This window comes from Xyrauchen texanus, chromosome 13 (assembly GCF_025860055.1).
Source record: "Xyrauchen texanus isolate HMW12.3.18 chromosome 13, RBS_HiC_50CHRs, whole genome shotgun sequence".
Classification (NCBI taxonomy): domain Eukaryota; kingdom Metazoa; phylum Chordata; class Actinopteri; order Cypriniformes; family Catostomidae; genus Xyrauchen; species Xyrauchen texanus.
Genome location: NC_068288.1, coordinates 24687504 through 24705433, shown reverse-complemented (window position 1 = coordinate 24705433; position 17930 = coordinate 24687504). Strand labels below are relative to the sequence as shown.

At 37.4% G+C, this 17930-nt stretch overlaps 1 protein-coding gene across 1 annotated transcript; it reads right to left on the bottom strand.

The window, feature by feature from the left end:
• Nucleotides 1–621: 621 nt before the first annotated feature.
• Nucleotides 622–17873, bottom strand: dnai4 (dynein axonemal intermediate chain 4). Its single transcript, XM_052141509.1, has 17 exons — nt 17735–17873; nt 14299–14446; nt 14029–14195; nt 13795–13904; nt 13452–13596; nt 12929–13068; nt 12469–12654; nt 11132–11317; nt 10270–10424; nt 10016–10102; nt 9619–9770; nt 7876–8033; nt 4250–4377; nt 4039–4137; nt 2507–2733; nt 1232–1385; nt 622–752 (listed from the first exon to the last, which is right to left on the bottom strand). Exons 1-17 carry the CDS (start codon nt 17848–17850, stop codon nt 702–704), a joined length of 2409 nt encoding a protein of 802 aa, XP_051997469.1. The 5' UTR covers nt 17851–17873; the 3' UTR covers nt 622–701.
• Between the last annotated feature and the right edge of the window lie 57 nt (nt 17874–17930).

Here is a 17930-nt window from a genome sequence, read left to right as displayed (position 1 = left end):
CATCTCCTGACCTGATATTTTGATGTCTATGTGTGCACGTGCCTGTGTAAATGTGTGATGTGGTTCAGATTCAGATGTAATGTGTGGAGGGCAAATAGTAATGAAACTTTACCTTTTAACACAGAACACACTTAATTCTATCTGTAGTTCTCACAAAAACCCAACACAATATTTACAGTTATTTTAAAAACTTTATTTGTTCCCTACCAAAGAGCAATGTTCTAAAGTGGCTTCAAAATAAATTGTTGTAAACATAAGACCACTATTTTGAAAGTCTCATCTTCGGTTTCTTTGTCTAAATTATTTAGACTTCAGACTATTTAGGCAACTTTGGTGAAATAACTTGAAAGCTATGTTGTTTTACTGTATTAATTAAGATTAATAAATCAGAAATGTGATTAAGAAATTAAGAAATTTAATAAAGAGAGACTAAAGGCTTACATAATATAAAAAAGAAATGTTAATATAAACAAGATTACAAATAAGTTCCATCCTGTAATTTCTAACAACTGTGTACACACACACACACACAGTATATTAGTTAGTTAATTAGTTAATTGTTTTTGGAAGAGAATTTTGGGTGAATATATTTATTGCTACAAATGCATTCTGTATTCTAATGGTTATTTGAAATGTTTGATTTTCAGCCTACAAATCAACAACAAGCCTCTATCAGTCTGTCCAAACTGTCCTAACACTCTTCAGAGGTGACTGGCCAGTGTAGACTGAATTATATCCTCCAGTGTATCCGCCTGCCGAAAGACATTAGACAGATGTAAACTCAGCTTTTGAATGAAACTTTAAGTACCCCTGGCTGAACCAACCCTTTGCTATACAGCTGCCCACATGAAAATTAAGGCTTGGCTGCAATACCAGGGAACAGATGAGCATTCAAATTTACACTTTTAGGCTGTCAAATACTAAAGAAAGCACCGAGTAACAAGATGAGTCTCAGTTTAAATGTGGTTGGCAGTATTTTTATACAATTAAACCATAAAACATGCTTGGTGACAGATTGACAGAATGAATAATTAAGGCCAGTTCACCAAGCAATTAAAATTCTGTCATCATTTACCCAGCCTCATGTTGTTCCAAAACCCTAGGAGATGTTATGCTGTAGTTAGTCTCGGTCATTAAATTTATTAAATTTTTTTCCATACTCAGAAAGTGAATGATTGACAGAATTTTTTTTTTTTTGGGTGAACTATCCCTTTAGGGTTGAGGAAATCACCTGTGTGCTGCAAACTGATGTGAAGTTCTCCAGCTTGTACACACTGACGTGGCCCTCACTGTCCCCTACCAGAACACAGTCTGTCTCATGGGTGAACAGCAGAGCAGTCGCTTTCACTCCTGGGCTGGTCACGCTCACAATGGTTGGGTCCAAACTGTGAAAAAAGCAGTGTAAACTGCTGAACATTACAGCTAGACTGACGAAAGCTGAACTCTTAAAAATTCAGCTGGCCAGCACCCCAAATACAGTTAGAAATGTTTCAGAAGTTAGATTCAAATATTTGTACTCATATTTGAATATAGTTCATGAACTTCTGATCTGTGAAGCATTACATAAAGTATAAGGTAAGAAAGTTCAACCCAAAATGAGCAATCTCTCATCATTTACTCACCCTCATGAAATCCCAGATGTGTATGACTTTCTTTCTTCTGTAGAACACAAACTAAGATTTTCAAAAGAATATCTCAGCTCTGAAGGTCCAGACATTGCAAGTGAATGGTGACCAAAACGTTAAAGCTCCAAAAAGTACATAAAGGCAACATAAAGGTATTCCATAAGAATCCAGTGGTTAATCCATGTTTTTGAAGTGATCCAGTTGATTCTGGATGAGAAAAAACAAAATGTAACTCCTTTTACTAATCACTCAAAACTGATTGGATCGCTGCAGAAGACATGGATTAAACCACTGTATTAAACGTATGGATTGCTTTTATGCCGGCTTTCTTTTGTAACTTTAAAGGTTTGGTCACCATTCGTGTGCATTGTATAGACCTACAGAGCTGAGATATTCTTCTAAAAATGTTTGAATGTTCTATGCAGAAGAAGAAAGTAGCGCACATCTGAGATGGCATGAGTGTGAGTAAATGATGAGCAAAATTTATTTTTTGAGTGAATTATTCCTTCAATTAGTGAATAATGACTTATATTCTTGTCAGTGTTACACACAAAGCTACCGTATGACTGAATATATAAACAAGTCCTATAGACCAATTTTACCAAGCTTGAAAGGTTTGTCCCCAGTTCATTACCTGCATTGAAAAGCGTGATCAGCACAGTTTTCAGAATTTATTTTTTGTGTTCCATGGAAGAAAGGAAGTCATAAGGGTGTGGAACAACATGAGGGCTAAATGATGGCTGAATTCTCATTCTTAGAAGAACTAAACTTTTATTGACTTATTAATGATAATTCTTATAATTTTGATAATAATTCTTTGACTATGTTTGTTATATATAGTTCTTGAGCTGGCAAAGATTATACAGAGCACAAGATCTTACATGCTGACTCTTAGATCCCAGATCTCCACCCGACCCTCACTGACTGCTCCAAAGACAGTACCACAGCGTGGGGACCACATGATATCATACACAGCCTTCTGGCCAGATGTGAAACTCAGGACTGGTTTCAGCAGATCCTGTCTCCACAGTTGAATAGTCCAGTCTGAGGAACAGCTTAGGAAAATATCTGGACTGAACGGTGACCATGTTATCTTATAAACAGCACCCTGGGGAGAGGTGGGAAGTGTAAAGATGAGAAAAAAAAGACTCTTCTTGCAAAGATAGATGAAGAAAGACTCCATATTGTTATCATAAGCTATGTGGTTGACTGATATTCCTTTTTTTTATGGCAGATGCAATGTTTATTTCCTCAAATGAAACAATTTTTTTACACAATATTCACAGAAATTTCATAAAACAGAAGATGTGCCCTATCCACTGATAAAGCTAAAAGATTTTTGAACTGATATACTGTAAGGTGGAATGACTTCTACAGTATCAATTGGCCAATCAAGCATGGGTATCGATCGGTTGGTGCCAACACACTCTCAAGGCAAAATCTTCGGGATTCATAGATTTTTCTAAATTAGGCTAATTCTATGATATCATGCGACTTCATTTGTTTGAATTCCTATGACTTTCACCATAGCCAATTACATTGCTAAACATCGTTTCCATCTAATACATGACAATTACATGCCTCGGTCACACAACAACAGCTTCCTATCATGTTTACACACACTACTGATTGGTTAAGTATAGATAAAGGGTTTGGGTAAGGGCATATTATTAATAAGTATATCCTTTACGCCTCGTGTGCAGAACGTGCTTAGACATCCGGTAATTTGCATGTGATGAAGTTGTACGAGTTTATGTGAATGACATTGTGCGAGACCATACGAAATAGCCAACTTGTAAATGATGTATGAATTTTTATGAGATCAGGTTGGTCGATGCCAATAACCTCAAATCTGCAAATATCAGCCAATGAATTGGCCTGTGTGATATATTGTTCCATCACTATATGTACCGTCAGACACTTTGAAAAATTAGACAAATATTTCTGAATTCTCATGGATAGTTCACGTATAACCTGTCCATGGATTGTTTTTATTTAATCAACATCTGGATTATAGGTAAAAATTTATGTAAGTTTTATATATATATATATATATATATATATATATATATATATATATATATATAATTGTAAATAATATTTTTTGCCTATACTAGTTCATTTTAAATAGTACTGCAGTATGACAAATACATTTTTAAAAGTACAAATATTCCATGTACTTTAGGCTCTCAATTAATATGTGGCCCTAAAGCTGCATGTCAAAGAATTATAAAAGAATAAGAAAAAAATGCTACTTAAAATATATTTAAATGGAGAATAGATCAAAGGACATCAACTTTCAAAAAGTATTTTACGTCAACTAACCTCATACATTCATCATCTAGTTTAAACATCTCTCAGAAATGCTTTGTGCTTGGGAAACTAATAATTAAAAGGAAATTACAGAACATACTTTGTGGGCTGTGTAAGTATTCAAGAACTGCTCATTATATGAATAGGAGCACTTGTGAATTTGACCTTCCTCTGTTCCAGCCAGGTAGATATTTAAATCCTGCAGACAACAGCATGAGAAATAAACTTAATTCTCTTCAGTATCTTTATGATGTTATGGTTTAGATATGTAAGATGTACTGAAACAACACTGCAATCAATGTAGGCCTCACATTAGGATGGAAATCAAAGCACATCCCTGAAGTGTGCTGTGAGATCAGCACTTCAAACAGTTCTTCTCTTTTATCAGGTTTTGGACGTCTCTCACTCCTCATTTTGGTCTTCTTTAGTTTCATCAGATCTAACACAGACAAATGACAAATTAGTCAAACAGAAATTGAGCTATTTCTACTAAAACCAGGACTAATTTACAAGAAATATAATAATTGTGCTATGATCCCATATTTGAAATGCTAATGATATATAGTATAGAGGGGCAGTAGCGGCACTTAGATTTCCATTTGGATGGGCCAGAAAAAGTTGGGAATGGGGCAAAAAATTACAATAGAAATATTTCTGTTTCTGTTTGAAATATATGTTTCAATTGCAAAAATATACACCATTAGATAAAAATCACTCTAAAATATGCTTGCGTTACCAACATCTATTTACTGAATTTATAAAAAATATATGAATAATTCCAAGTGCCAGATTTGATAGATAAAATATAAATAAATAAATTCAAAAGAAAGAACTCAAAAGAAAGATCTTTAAATACTACATAGTTAACAAGATCAATGTCAAAAATTTGCTTAGCTGAATAGTTACCTAAAAATTATATCAATTGTACATATAATCACAAATATATAACGTCTAGTTTACTAGTGTAACCCCGTTCCCTGATGAGACGTTGTGTCGATTGTAGTGAGCTTCGGATACCTCTGAATATGAGAAAAGGCCAATGCCAATTTGGCGAACAGAATTTGCATGTCCCGCCCCCGGACATACGGGTATAAAAGGTGGGGATTGTGCATCTGTTCAGTCAGGATCTGCACTGAGGAGCCGAGAACAAGGTTCGGCCATTACTTGGTACAGTGTTGTGGCAGGGGGACACGTCTCATATGGAACACATGGAAGTGGCGCGGTGGTAGGTCCTGCCTAATGAGAATGCTTGCAGGTCTCCAACGCTCTTGATGGAAACAAGCGCAATCAGGAGGGCTGTCTTCTGGGAGAGGGCACTTAGCTCGACTGACCCTAGTGGCTCGAAGGGGGCTCTCTGAAGGCCCGCAAGGACCACGGAGAGATCCCATGAGGCGAACAGGCATGGCCTGGGAGGATTCAACCTCCTAGGGACTTACCGTCCACTGCGTCGTGGTGGGCCGCTATAGCTTTGCCTTTAAGGTGGAGGGGGACATCTGCCCCTCCATTTTTTCCTGCAGGAATGAGAGCACTGACCTGACTGCGCACCTCTGTGGGTCTTCAGTTTGGGAAGAACACCAATTTGCGAACAAACACTACTTTAGGGCGTAAAGCTGCCTGGTAGAGGGAGCTCTGGCTTGGTTGATCATGTCTACGACAGCTGGTGTTAGACTACTTAGATCTTCCGCATCCCGTCCAGGGGCCAGACGTGGAGGTTCCAAAGGTCTGGGAGCGGATGTCAGAGGGTGCCCCGTCCCTGAGAAAGAAGGTCTTTCCTCAGGGGAATTTGCCGGGAAGCGAACAAGTCTACTTCTGCTCTGCCATAAGGTCCCGCATCAGGTCCCATCCACCTGGGGGTGGAGCCTCCACGCTCCGCTGAGCGAAGTCCATCCGCTGCCGTGTTAAGGCTGCCTGGGATATGAGTGGCATACAGCGACCTCAGTCGGTGCTGACTCCAAAGGAGGAGATGGCGGGCGAGTTGTGACATGTGACGAGAGAAACAGATCAAGATGTGCTTCCCTCGGATCTGTGGGAGAAACCTCTGCAGGGCAAGTAGTACAGCCAGCAACTCTAGGCAGTTGATGTGCCAAAGTAACGGCGAGCCTGACCAGGAGCCGGCAGCTGCGTGCCCATTGCACACGGCACCCCAATCCTGTTTGGAGGCATCTGTGGTGACCACGATGTGTCTGGACATCAACTGTAGAGGGACTCCTGTCGTCAGGAAACAGAGGTCTGTCCAAGGGTTGAATAATTGGTGGCAGAGGGGGGTGACGACCACACGATATGTGCCGTGGCGCCATGCCCATCTAGCGACTCGAGTCTGAAGCAGATTCATATGCATCAACCCTAGCGGTGCGAGAGCAACTGAGGCTGCCTTATTCCCCAGGAGCCTCTGGAACTGCTTTAGATGTTGGTGGTGCCTATTTTGAATGACAAATGGCAATTCAACATCGACTGCGTGCACTTGTTTGTGAGGCGTGCTATCATTGAGACTGAGTCTAACTCCATGCCGAGAAAAGAGATGCTCTGAACCGGGGAGAGCTTGCTCTTTTCCCAGTTGACCCAAAGCCCTAAACGGATGAGGTGCCTGAGCACCTGGTCCTTGTGAGTGCATAGTGCCTCTCGAGAGTGAGCGAAGATAAGCCAGTCATCGGGCTATTTGAGTATGCAGATGTCCACTTCCCTTAGCAGGGCAAGGGCTGCTTCTGCGACCTTTATGAAGATGTGAGGGAACAGGGACAGGCTGAAGGGGAGGACCTTGTACTGGTACGCCTGACCAGAGATGTGGAAGTACGCGTCCTTCAGGTCTACCGATGCGAACCAATCTTGATGCCGGACACATGTTAGAATCTGTTTTTGCATGAGCATCTTGAACGGGAGTTTGTGCAGAGCCCAGCTGAGAACTCGCAGGGGTACTTCCGGTGCAGCCCAACGCTCTCGGCGGCCCGGGCAAGCATGATGGACATTTGTGCATCGGTCACAGAGCGGGCAAGCAAACCTGAAGGTGGCAGCCCAGTCGAGTCCTCAGCATCAGATGCACAACGCATTCCGATGCAGCGGCCATATTCTCAACCGGCTCGGGGGGTCTGAAGGAAACATCAGACTGGCCGTGGGGTGAGCTGGTGTCACATCGAGCGTTTACCATTCATAAACGCTGCCTCAGTTTGATCGCAGCCCATACACATGAGGCAGCATATATGACCATCAAAAGCAGAGAGATATCTACCACATCCAGCAACTACACAAAGGCAGAAAGGCATTTGAAAAAGACGCGTCTTTAAAAAGACGTTCAATGCCAATGTGTTTACTTTTTAGAGGAAATAAACTCTTTTAGAGTTCTTTTTTTTTTTTGCTCTTTTAGGAAATGCTGTCCAAGCGCCCAGGGGCGTGGACTGCACTGGTGCACAGAGAAGGGAGAAAGCCACTGGTAATGCACTGTAGGATCCATCAGCAATGCTCTTAGAGGTGAGTGGAACTGTAGTGAATGTCTCAGCTCGCTGATTGCACAACTGCTCGGCTCCGAAGAAAGAATCTGACTGAACAGATGCACGATCCCTGCCTTTTATACCCGTATGCCTGGGGGCATACGGGTATATGCAAATTCTGTTCGCAAATTTGGAATTGGCCTTTTCTCATATTCAGAGGTATCTGAGGCTCTCGAAAGAAGCCCCTTGTGTCACTACAATCAACACAACGTCAAGTGATTGACAGAAGGGGAACTGTGGTTTCAAATTCATATAATTAATGATCAACACATCAAATCAAGTAGGTGGGAAAAAATAAAGTAATAAAACAATGCAAACCTAAACTGAATCAGAAAGATAATTGTGTTATCAGAACAAAGGCCTGATGCCATCTTAGTTCTTGAATGACTCCCTACCATTGGTCTATGGCTCTGCAAAGAGATGTATCCCATATATCTCATTATTCTGAACATTACCAATGCATTCCAGGCCTTTGCAGAGAAACCACTTGCTGATTCTTCCATCAGCTGACACAGAGATGAGTGTCTCCCCTTTCTCCTCGCCAGACAGGGCTGTCTCATGATCAATCCATTTGACCTGCCACACTGGACCTGTGTGTATGTTGGTGCAGTCACTAGGTCAAGATTATAAAGGACGGAGTGAGATCATAACAAAATCAGAACACTCTTTGCAACACAGAATTGTGATTTGTGCTTGCATGACAAAAAGAAAAGGACAATAATCTCAAGAGATCAAATTCATTGAATTAGGATTCAACAGCATATGCTCTGAAACAATAAAAGTTAGAATTGGTTTTGAAGTTAATTGTAGAATTAATTTGCTCAAACATGCATTTTGATAGAAGATTATACCTGTACGAGGACATTCCAAATAGGGACTATATTGTAGCTTTCAGGTTACACAGAGAAGTTTTTCTCAACAAGTTTTGTTTCCAGACCCATATTTTCCATTAAACACTATGGCCACATACACACTGCAACTAAATACTTTGAATGGTGTATGTGGTCTTTGTTGAGAACAAAAACAGTCCCAAAATTGTGTATCATACAAAAGTAAACAAAACAAATTATTTAAATTAAACATTGAAATGTGTTCATTTTTACCATGAACTGCATAAACCCAACAATATGCAAAGTGATTTATATTTTGTAAATGCAAAAAAAAAAAAAAAGTAGGATTAACCAGCCTAACACATGGAACAAACACTGGGTCAAATATTGTCCTACGCTGCTGAATGTGAGTAATGGACAGTCAGATGTTGGCATCAGCCTAAGTTGGCTAGCTTCTACAAATTAAATTTGCGCCAAAATACCATAGAGTTTGATTTGACAAACTATATGACCTTTGACATCAACAACAAAGGGAGTGTTTTCTCCTTCCTTTTAAAAGTTGATATCCTAACTGTATGTGATTACGGTATATTGTTTGTTGCATTGTATTGTAATTTAGCATTGTATTTATCCCTGCTGTCCATAGTGCTAGGTAGTAACAATTTACATGTAATCAGGATAATGTAATCAAATCACAAAATTAAGAATTTGTAATTAGATACAATTTTCATTTAAAGTAATCATAATCAGATTACAGCTACTTTCTATGGATTACAGGAGTACATATTAATCAGGCAATGTCTATAAATTGTTCATAATTTATAATTTGTCCCTAATTCTTTTAATTAATCTTTTTCATTTTCATTCTAAATCAGCCTACCGATGATATCACAAGACTATGCCATCTTATTTTCAAAAATATTAAACTCTGCTGATAAAATACTATGTCTACATCATATCCAGTGACCTTCACTAATTATTGATTCTGGAAGTAAATCTGGAAGACAAATTTAAAATAAAACATATCCTCTTTTTAATAAGAATAATTCATACCATCTTGTTATGCCATCTTGGCCAAAACATAGCTACATATCAGATAAGAAATATGTTTTTGTGTTTCAGATTTGATTATCTAAAAAATATAATCCAAGGTATTATGTTACTGATTGCAATTTTAGCCATGTTATTAGTAATCAGTACCAATTCAGAAGTAATCTATTCAACACTGGCTGTACATGACCCTCTCAGAACAGACCTGTGACCCAACCTACCAGCTAAGAACCTCTGATAAAGAGATACCTGTTTTAACTCTTTGTATCTTTCTGTAACATCCTGACTAATCGAGAAAAGGAATTCTCACAGCCCCACCTGCTGTCAATGATGGGTGTTTGTTCTGTGCTCTGTGTGTTGTAGATGGCAATGCTGCCATCATACATTCCTACTGCCAGCTGACTGGCAATACAAGCCGAGAAATCCAGCGCAGTTACTCCATTCTCACAATGAAAGATTTTCTCAGGCCACTGAGAAAAATGAACATACACATTTAAACAATATTAGTAAAAACAAAAGGTGAAATGGCATGCTAATGAAACCATATACATGCACACTGCATTTATATGAACAGATATAGAAGTAACTGTAGAAATAAAATGCTTTGCAAAAGTGTTATAAGCAATATAAGCAAGGTTAAACTGGGTAGATCTGCTTTAATTTTTTGATGTCTTGGCTTTAAAATGTGCATCAGTGAGATGGATGTGCAGAGTACCGTAGGGTTCTTTAAAGACCAGCAGCACACAAGTCCAGATTTCTGATCTTTGAAATTAAACTGTCCATATCCCACAGCAAGAAGATCCTGTAATCAAACACATTGCAAAATATAATTTTACACTGTCTCCCCCTTGATTCATTGTTGAATTGAGTTGTGAATTGTGTGGGCCAAGCATGTCATTCAGTGAAAACATACAAATTAAATATATACATAAACATGTAAAGCATGTGTTTATGTAAGAAGTTTAGTACTGGGTTTTTCTTGTTCCAGGCCATACTGCTGACATTTCGCCCCATAGTGAGTTCACACTTGAAGGCCCAGAGGTGCTCCAGAAATGGGCCCAGAGAGTTTTTAGATTGCTTCGTCCAAATCTCCGGGTCTTCTGCCGTCCGTGCACAGTCCGGATCTGTTCAACATAGCAAACATAGACACATTCTAGTAATGTATTTCAAATGGAATTTAAAATATGGAGACAAAGCAAGACTATTGATATGTTTAAAAGAATATTCCAGGTTTAATACAAGCTCAATCAACAGCATTTTAGACATAATATTAATTTGTACAAAAAGTATTTTCAACATCCCTTATTTATGAAAATAATTTATAATAATGTTGTGCTTACATTAAGGCACTTACAATGGAAGTAAATGGGTCCAGTCCATAAACATTAAAATACACACTGTTTCAAAAATGTAGCCACAATTATACGTGTTAACATGATTTTAGTGTGATAAAATCGCTTATTAACCTTATTAGTGCAAAGTTACATGCGATATTACAACTTCTAAACCCCAAGCAATTTTATGACAATAAAATGTAGTACAGACATTTTAGCACAGTAGAATCATGTTGACACATAATGTTTATGTCTTGTAGCATATTTTTTAAACAGTAATATAATTATATTTATAGACTGGCCCCATTCAATTCCATTGTAAGTGCTTTCCTGTAACCATGATTTTTGAAGAAACAAGGGACGAGTTGAAAATATTTTTGTTGCAATCACAATTATGCCACAAATGCTGTCGACTGAACTTAACTTGTACTGAACCCAGAATATTCCTTTAACATCTGATCTGGTTCATATCAAAGATATTATGCAAAATATATCACCTTCTATAACAGGCAGCTGTCTGTATGCAGCAAGCTTGGGCTGGAAGATGTTCTCCAGAACCACCCTTTCCATCACAGCCAGATCCTGTTTGAATTTGTCAGATTGTAAGATCAGCTCAGAGTCTGGCTGTTCCTCCACCTGAAGCACAAAGGCTTCGATTTCAAGATGAGAGCTCAAGCTACTGGCTGAATGAAAAACAAGAAGGAAATTAATTAATACATTTTTAAAATCATGTAAAGCTGCAAAACTACCACAAGTTCACTGAGAAAACATGACAATGTATTTTTTAACTTTAACTTAGCATTAATCCAAAACATGCAGACTAATTATCTATCCTGCCAAAAATAATGTTCTTAAAGGGATTGTTTAACCAAAAATACAAATTCTCTCATCATTTACTCAGCCTCATGCTATTTCAGATGTGTATGATTTTATTTCTTCTACAGAACACAATTGAAGACTTTTAGAAGAATAAGCCAGCTCTGTAGGTCCACACGATACAAGTGAATGGTGACCAGAACTCAGAAGGTCCAAAAAGGACATTAAGGCAGCATAAAAATCCATGGTTAAATCCATATCTTCAGAAGTGATTTGATAGGTGTGGGTGAGAAATAGATCAATATTTAAGTCCTTTTTACTGTAAATCTACATTTTCACTTTCAGATTCAGACACCTACAGGTCGAGGCTGGTCAAAGTTGAAGATTTATAGTAATTAAAGCTTATTAAATATAGTTATTAAAGGACTTAAATATTTTAATTCTCACCCACACCTATAATATATCTCCTGAAGACATGTATATGATCACTGGAGTCATGTGCTTTACTGTTATGATGCCTTTATGTACTAGTTGGACCTTCAGAGTTCTGGTCACCAATCACTTGCATTGTGAGGACCAACCAGTTGAGATGTTCTTCTAAAAATCTTTGTTTGTTTTCTGTTGGATAAAGAAAGTCATACACATCTAGGATGGCATGGGGGTGAGTAAATGATAACAGAATTTTCATTTTTGGTTGAACTATCCCTTTAATTAGAATTTTGTCTCATTTTCCAGTAAAATTTCTAAACATCCATAAAATAAGATACATTTACTTGAGAAGCAAACTGTGCAAGAAGACAAGTTTTCAGTGAATCTATTTCAGTTTATTTTTCTTAACATATTTGCAAATAGTTTTTTAAGCATACATACCATCATTTTGTGAGGTTTAAATTCAAAACAAAAATCATATATATAATTTTAAGGATGATGAGATATTTTAAATGGAAAACAAGGCAAAACCTTGCAGGTAAAGTGAACAATATGCTTACTGAGGGTGTAATAGACATAACATAATAACCTGTACTGGTGATGCTGACCACAGATGTACTCTGGTCAGGGCCCTCGGGATTAGGCTGGTGACTCATGGAGGATGTGTCTGGGACAGCAGCCTTCTTTCCATCAGAAGACACTACTGTCTCTCCACTGACCTCTGTACTCCCACTGCAGAATGAATCATACATATTCCAGGTGGAAGACATGATAGCTGTACAGAGATGCATAAAAATGTGTGACATTAAAATCATTGTGTCAGAAACCAGCTGTAGTGTTTTGTGTTACATAAAATATATTACATATCAATCAATCAATCAATCAATCAATTAGTAAATCAATCAATCAATCACTGTCAGTCTGTATATTTGTCTCTCTCTCTGTTCTTTTTATTACATTTTTAAATAACTATGTAAGGTCTATAATTTAAGGGGCACATTCTAACATTTGGAGGGGCACATTTGGAGGACTTTTTACTGAAACTATACCTTTGTCTACCATGGAAATGCTATCACTTTGGACCTCCTTCGTCTTTGGCGCACCACTGAATGTCTGCATTGAGCGCTCCACATACTTATCATTGCCCTGTCTGTTTTTGCACAGCTCTATGTATGCGTCATTCCTTTCCCTTCAAAATGCAAAAAACAATCAAAAAGCAAACATTGGCCTACATTTAAGACTAAATGTATTATTACTAAATGTACACTGCAAAAAAATATATATATTCACTTATTAAATCAGTATTCTTGTCTTGTTTTCCAGTAAAAATATCTAAACACCTTAAGAAAAATTAAGAGATTAAATTATTTATTTAACTAATACTGTTCAGACAATGATTTTTTATTTGTACATGAGAAATATATGGTTTCAAAAGATGCAGCACAAAATCAAAAAGCAATAACAACTCAAATCTCATTCTAGTAAATAGAGTTAAGTACATATTTAAACAATCAAATATAAACAATTAAATATTACTGGGAAAATGTAATGATGAGTGATGCATTCTCTTACTTGACTGCCTCAGCATCTTCTGAATCTGCTGAGACGGACACTGCAGGTATATCTAGCAGCCAGAAGGTCTCTGTTTCAGTCAGGTAACAGTCCGCCACACTATCCAACATGTACTCCATCACCTCCTCTATAGGACCCTGAACATCTTTATGAAGTGAAAACAGTTTTATTCAAGAGAGGTTGTGGTGTATTGGAATGCATTTAAAATAAATAATAAGAAATGTGAATTTATCAGCTAATGAAATGTCTTTGCAGAACTTTTCATAAACATAATATCGGGTGACTCTACTGAACATTTACATTGGAAACTTGACAAAGTGAAATATGAAAGAGTCAAGAAAACCTGTAAGACTACTGGACAGGTCCTGTTTTACTAACAAGTCTTCAGTTTCATCAGCCACTGATTCCACTGAGTGGCTCATTCTGGATGCTGAAATGCTCCCAAAAAAAGACCTGCCATGACATCAGTGATTACTATAACTGCGATTTCGCAGGAGAGAGCAGAGATTTCAAATTGTGGTGCAGATGTTATGTAGCACTCAGAGTACTGCAAGAAAGCTTTATTATCCAGAAATACCTTGTAAATGGTCCAGCAGAGCTTGCATTGGTTGTCTGAAAGTCTGTCATGGTAGCCCATGATGTGTCATGTGTGGTGAAAAGTTTGCCTTGTTTAGACTGTAAACCACTAGGATCTGGATGATATAATGGCTGAGGAGTGACTTCCTGCCCATTTTCGTCAAACACCTGGTTTAGTAAGTAGAAAGATGAATAGATTTTCGCCAGAAATCAGTTTTTTCTTAAATAAGGGAAATGATTACGGAATACATTTTCAAATGACTATAATTACCTGCACAGTATGCTTTGGTATTTGGGCAGAGCTCTTGTCCAGAATTTTACTGTCGCCTACTGAACTGAAGCTCTTCCTGCTGATGCTTTTTGTAATGCTTTGATTCACACGGAATATTCCAGATGACACATTCAGTGTTTTAGATGCACTAGATGAAAGAAAACTTGGTTTATAAGGCAGAGATGCACACATTTATTAGGGTGTTTCTCTGATAAATAAATGGGTAAATGACAAATAACATGAACAGGTTTTGTGACACCTCTTTTCCATAGATTTATAATTAATGATGACCGAGACCGTAAAGCTCCAAAACAAATCAAAATCAAATATAAATGTAGGCTATATAGTACATATATATATATATATATATATATATATATATATATATATATATATATATATATATATATATATATATAGAGGCGTTGCTAGGGTTGGAAGAGGTAAGGGGCTAGGAGGACATTTTTCAAAATTTTTCGTTTTTTAATTAGAAACAATATATATATATTTGTTTATATGACATTGAGGTAAATTACCTACTCTAATGTATTTATGTTGTGTGTATGACTATTCACTTGTTAACTTCTAATCACTGATTTACCCTTAGTTTCATATTAGGAATAATACATTTTCTTTGTGAATTGGTTTAGTAATAATATTGTCATTGATAGCCAGTTGCTTAATGACCATGACCAGTAATGTTCCCTTTTAAAATTTCCCCAAAAGTGTAATTTTGAGCCCACTCCAAATTTGTTTCAAATTGTCATCAATGCCATTTCTATTGGTATAAATATTCTATTAAAAGTAGAGCAAACTCTATGTATGTCTATATATATCTTTTAAAATATTACACAAATGTTATCCCTGTAATAGTGTGTTTTCCAAGTATATTGACAAAATTAAGGAAAAAAAGTACTTTTTGTAACAAAGATGAGATGATGAAACATCTCTTTTTCATAAATGTTTTTCAGCAAATAGCCTCTCAGTAATAAAAATGGTATCTGACATTTGTATTAATGTTTTTAGTATTTTTATTTATTACAACAACAAAAACTCAATATATTAAAGTTTTCATTTATAACAGTACATTTTTAGGCAAGAATCCACTCCTCCCTATATTTGGTATGATACTTTTTATTGAGCATTAAGAACAAAAAAAATCTTAAAATAAATACATTTATTAAAAGTCAACAATTACCGTTGATATATAACCACTTATAATTGTTTCCCTCTGGCTGTTGGAACTTTGTGTGTGTGTGTGTGTGTGTGTGTATGCAACTGCTGTAAATATTCAGACTGTTATTGGCATTAATAATCATTAAACAACTCAAGTAGGTACTGTAAGTAATGTTACAGTAACTGATGTTGTCAGACAGCTACCTAGCTGGCTTTATCAGACCTAAATAAAAATATTTCTAATATCTAGCACTTTAAAATGTGCAAGAACTTTGTTCAGTTACAGTGTACGTGTAGTTATACAGTGCAAGTGCTGCGGCTGGATATACCATATCCATATCATAGAGCACTGGAAAATTGCCTTTCGTCCATCTTTCCGTTAGGAGCTGAGAGAAAGAGAAGAATCATGTGAGCTCTCCAGTCTTCTCTCCTATTGGCTGTCGCTTCCGTAAGTCGCTCTTCATTTGAATAAAGTTGAACTTGTCTCAACTTTGTCACGTCCCTGGACACGCCCACATCTAGTCACCAATGGTCGCGACAGCTCGTGTCGCCGGAAGTCGCTGTGCTGTCATTGAAAGTTAATGGGATTGTGTCGGTGTCACTGTCGATGCCAGCAACAGCTGATGTTGCTGGCAGTGTGTACGCAGCTTCAGTGTCTCTTTGCTTGACATCATGGGAAAATCAAAAGAAATCAGCCAAGACTGCAGAAAAAAATATTGTGAACCTCCACAAGTCTGGTTCATCATTGGGAGCAATTTCCAAATGCCTGAAGGTACTATGTTCATCTGTACAAACAATAGTACTCAAGTATAAACCACACAGCCATCATACCACTCAGGAAGGAGACGCATTCGGTCTCTTAGAGGTGAATGTAGTTTGGCATGAAAAGATGCAAATCAATCCCAGAACAACAGCAAAGGACCTTGTGAAGATGCTGGATTAAACGGGTAGACAAGTATCTATATCCACAGTAAAACGAGTCCTATATCAACATAACCTGAAAGGCTGCACAGCAAGGAAAAAGCCACTGCTCCAAAACTGCCATAAAAAAAGCCAGACTACAGTTTGCAAGTGCACACGGGGACAAAGATCTTACATTTTGTAGAAATGTCCTCTGGTCTGGTCCATCATAATTTTTGGAGGAAAAAGGGTAAGGCTTCCAAGCTGAAGAACACCATCCCAACTGTGAAAAGCATGGGGTGGCAGCATCATGTTGTGGGGGTGCTTTGCTACAGCAGGAACTGGTACATTTCACAAAATAGATGGCAAAATGAGGAATGAAAATTATGTGGAAGTCTTGAAGCAACATCTCAAGACATCATCCAGGAAGTTAAAGCTTGTTCGAAATTGAGTCTTCCAAATAGACAATGACCCCAATTATACCTCCAAAGTTGTGGCAAAAGGAGGTCTAAAACCTGACTCAGTTACACCAGTTCTGTCTGGAGGAATGGGCCAAAATTCCAGCAACTTATTGTGAGAAGCTTGTGGAAGGCTCCCCAAAATGTTTGACCTAAGTTAATAAATTTTAAGGCAATGCTACCAAATACTAACAAAGTGTATGTAAACTTCTGACCCACTGGCAATGCGATGTGAAGAAATAAAAGCTGAAATAAATAATTCTCTCCACTATTATTCTGACATTTCACATTCTTATAATAAAGTGATACTAACAGCCCTAAGACAGGGAATGTTTTCCACGATTAACTGAGTTTAAATGTATTTGACTAAGGTGTCTGTAAACTTCTGACATCAACTGTATATGGATTTATAACGTATTTAACTGAATAACGTTTATTAATTTCCCCGAATAATATCTAACTATAGCTTAAACATACCAGGTCACATTGTAAACGGTAGTGTTCAACAGCTTGCTATCAATGCGAGAGCTTTAAAACCCAGCTGAGGATTGTTCTGTAGTGAACTGAATTAAAGAGAAAGATTATCTACCAATGCCAGAGCCTATTGCTTTTCATTACGGACACACATACTACTGGCAAACAAAGTAATTCAACATATTTTATTTGTGAAATGAAACGTGTGAATCTTCAAAAAAAAAAAAAAAAAAAAAAAGAAACAACAAGGGCTTATGACAATACATCAGGGGCTTATGCCCGGTTGAATGTAAAATAAATGTAATATAAAATATCAGAATACATGAATAAATGTTTGTCGTGTTGACTTGTTGACTGGCAGTAGAAAGCAACAGTTAATCGAGTGTTTACGTTGCTGTTTAGCGTCTTTCTCTAAAGTAAAAACTTACTTGGTGACTTTCAGTGCGGGCCTCTTCTGCTTGACTGTTGTGTTGGACATGTTTGACACTTCCAAAAGTGAGTGATAAAAACAGACACAGTTAACAGTCTTGACAGCAAGTTTCATTCAAGACCACAAACCGGTTCCTGAAGCATCGTGTTTGATAACACCATAGCAACAGACTCGTCCTACAAGTCATGTTCGAC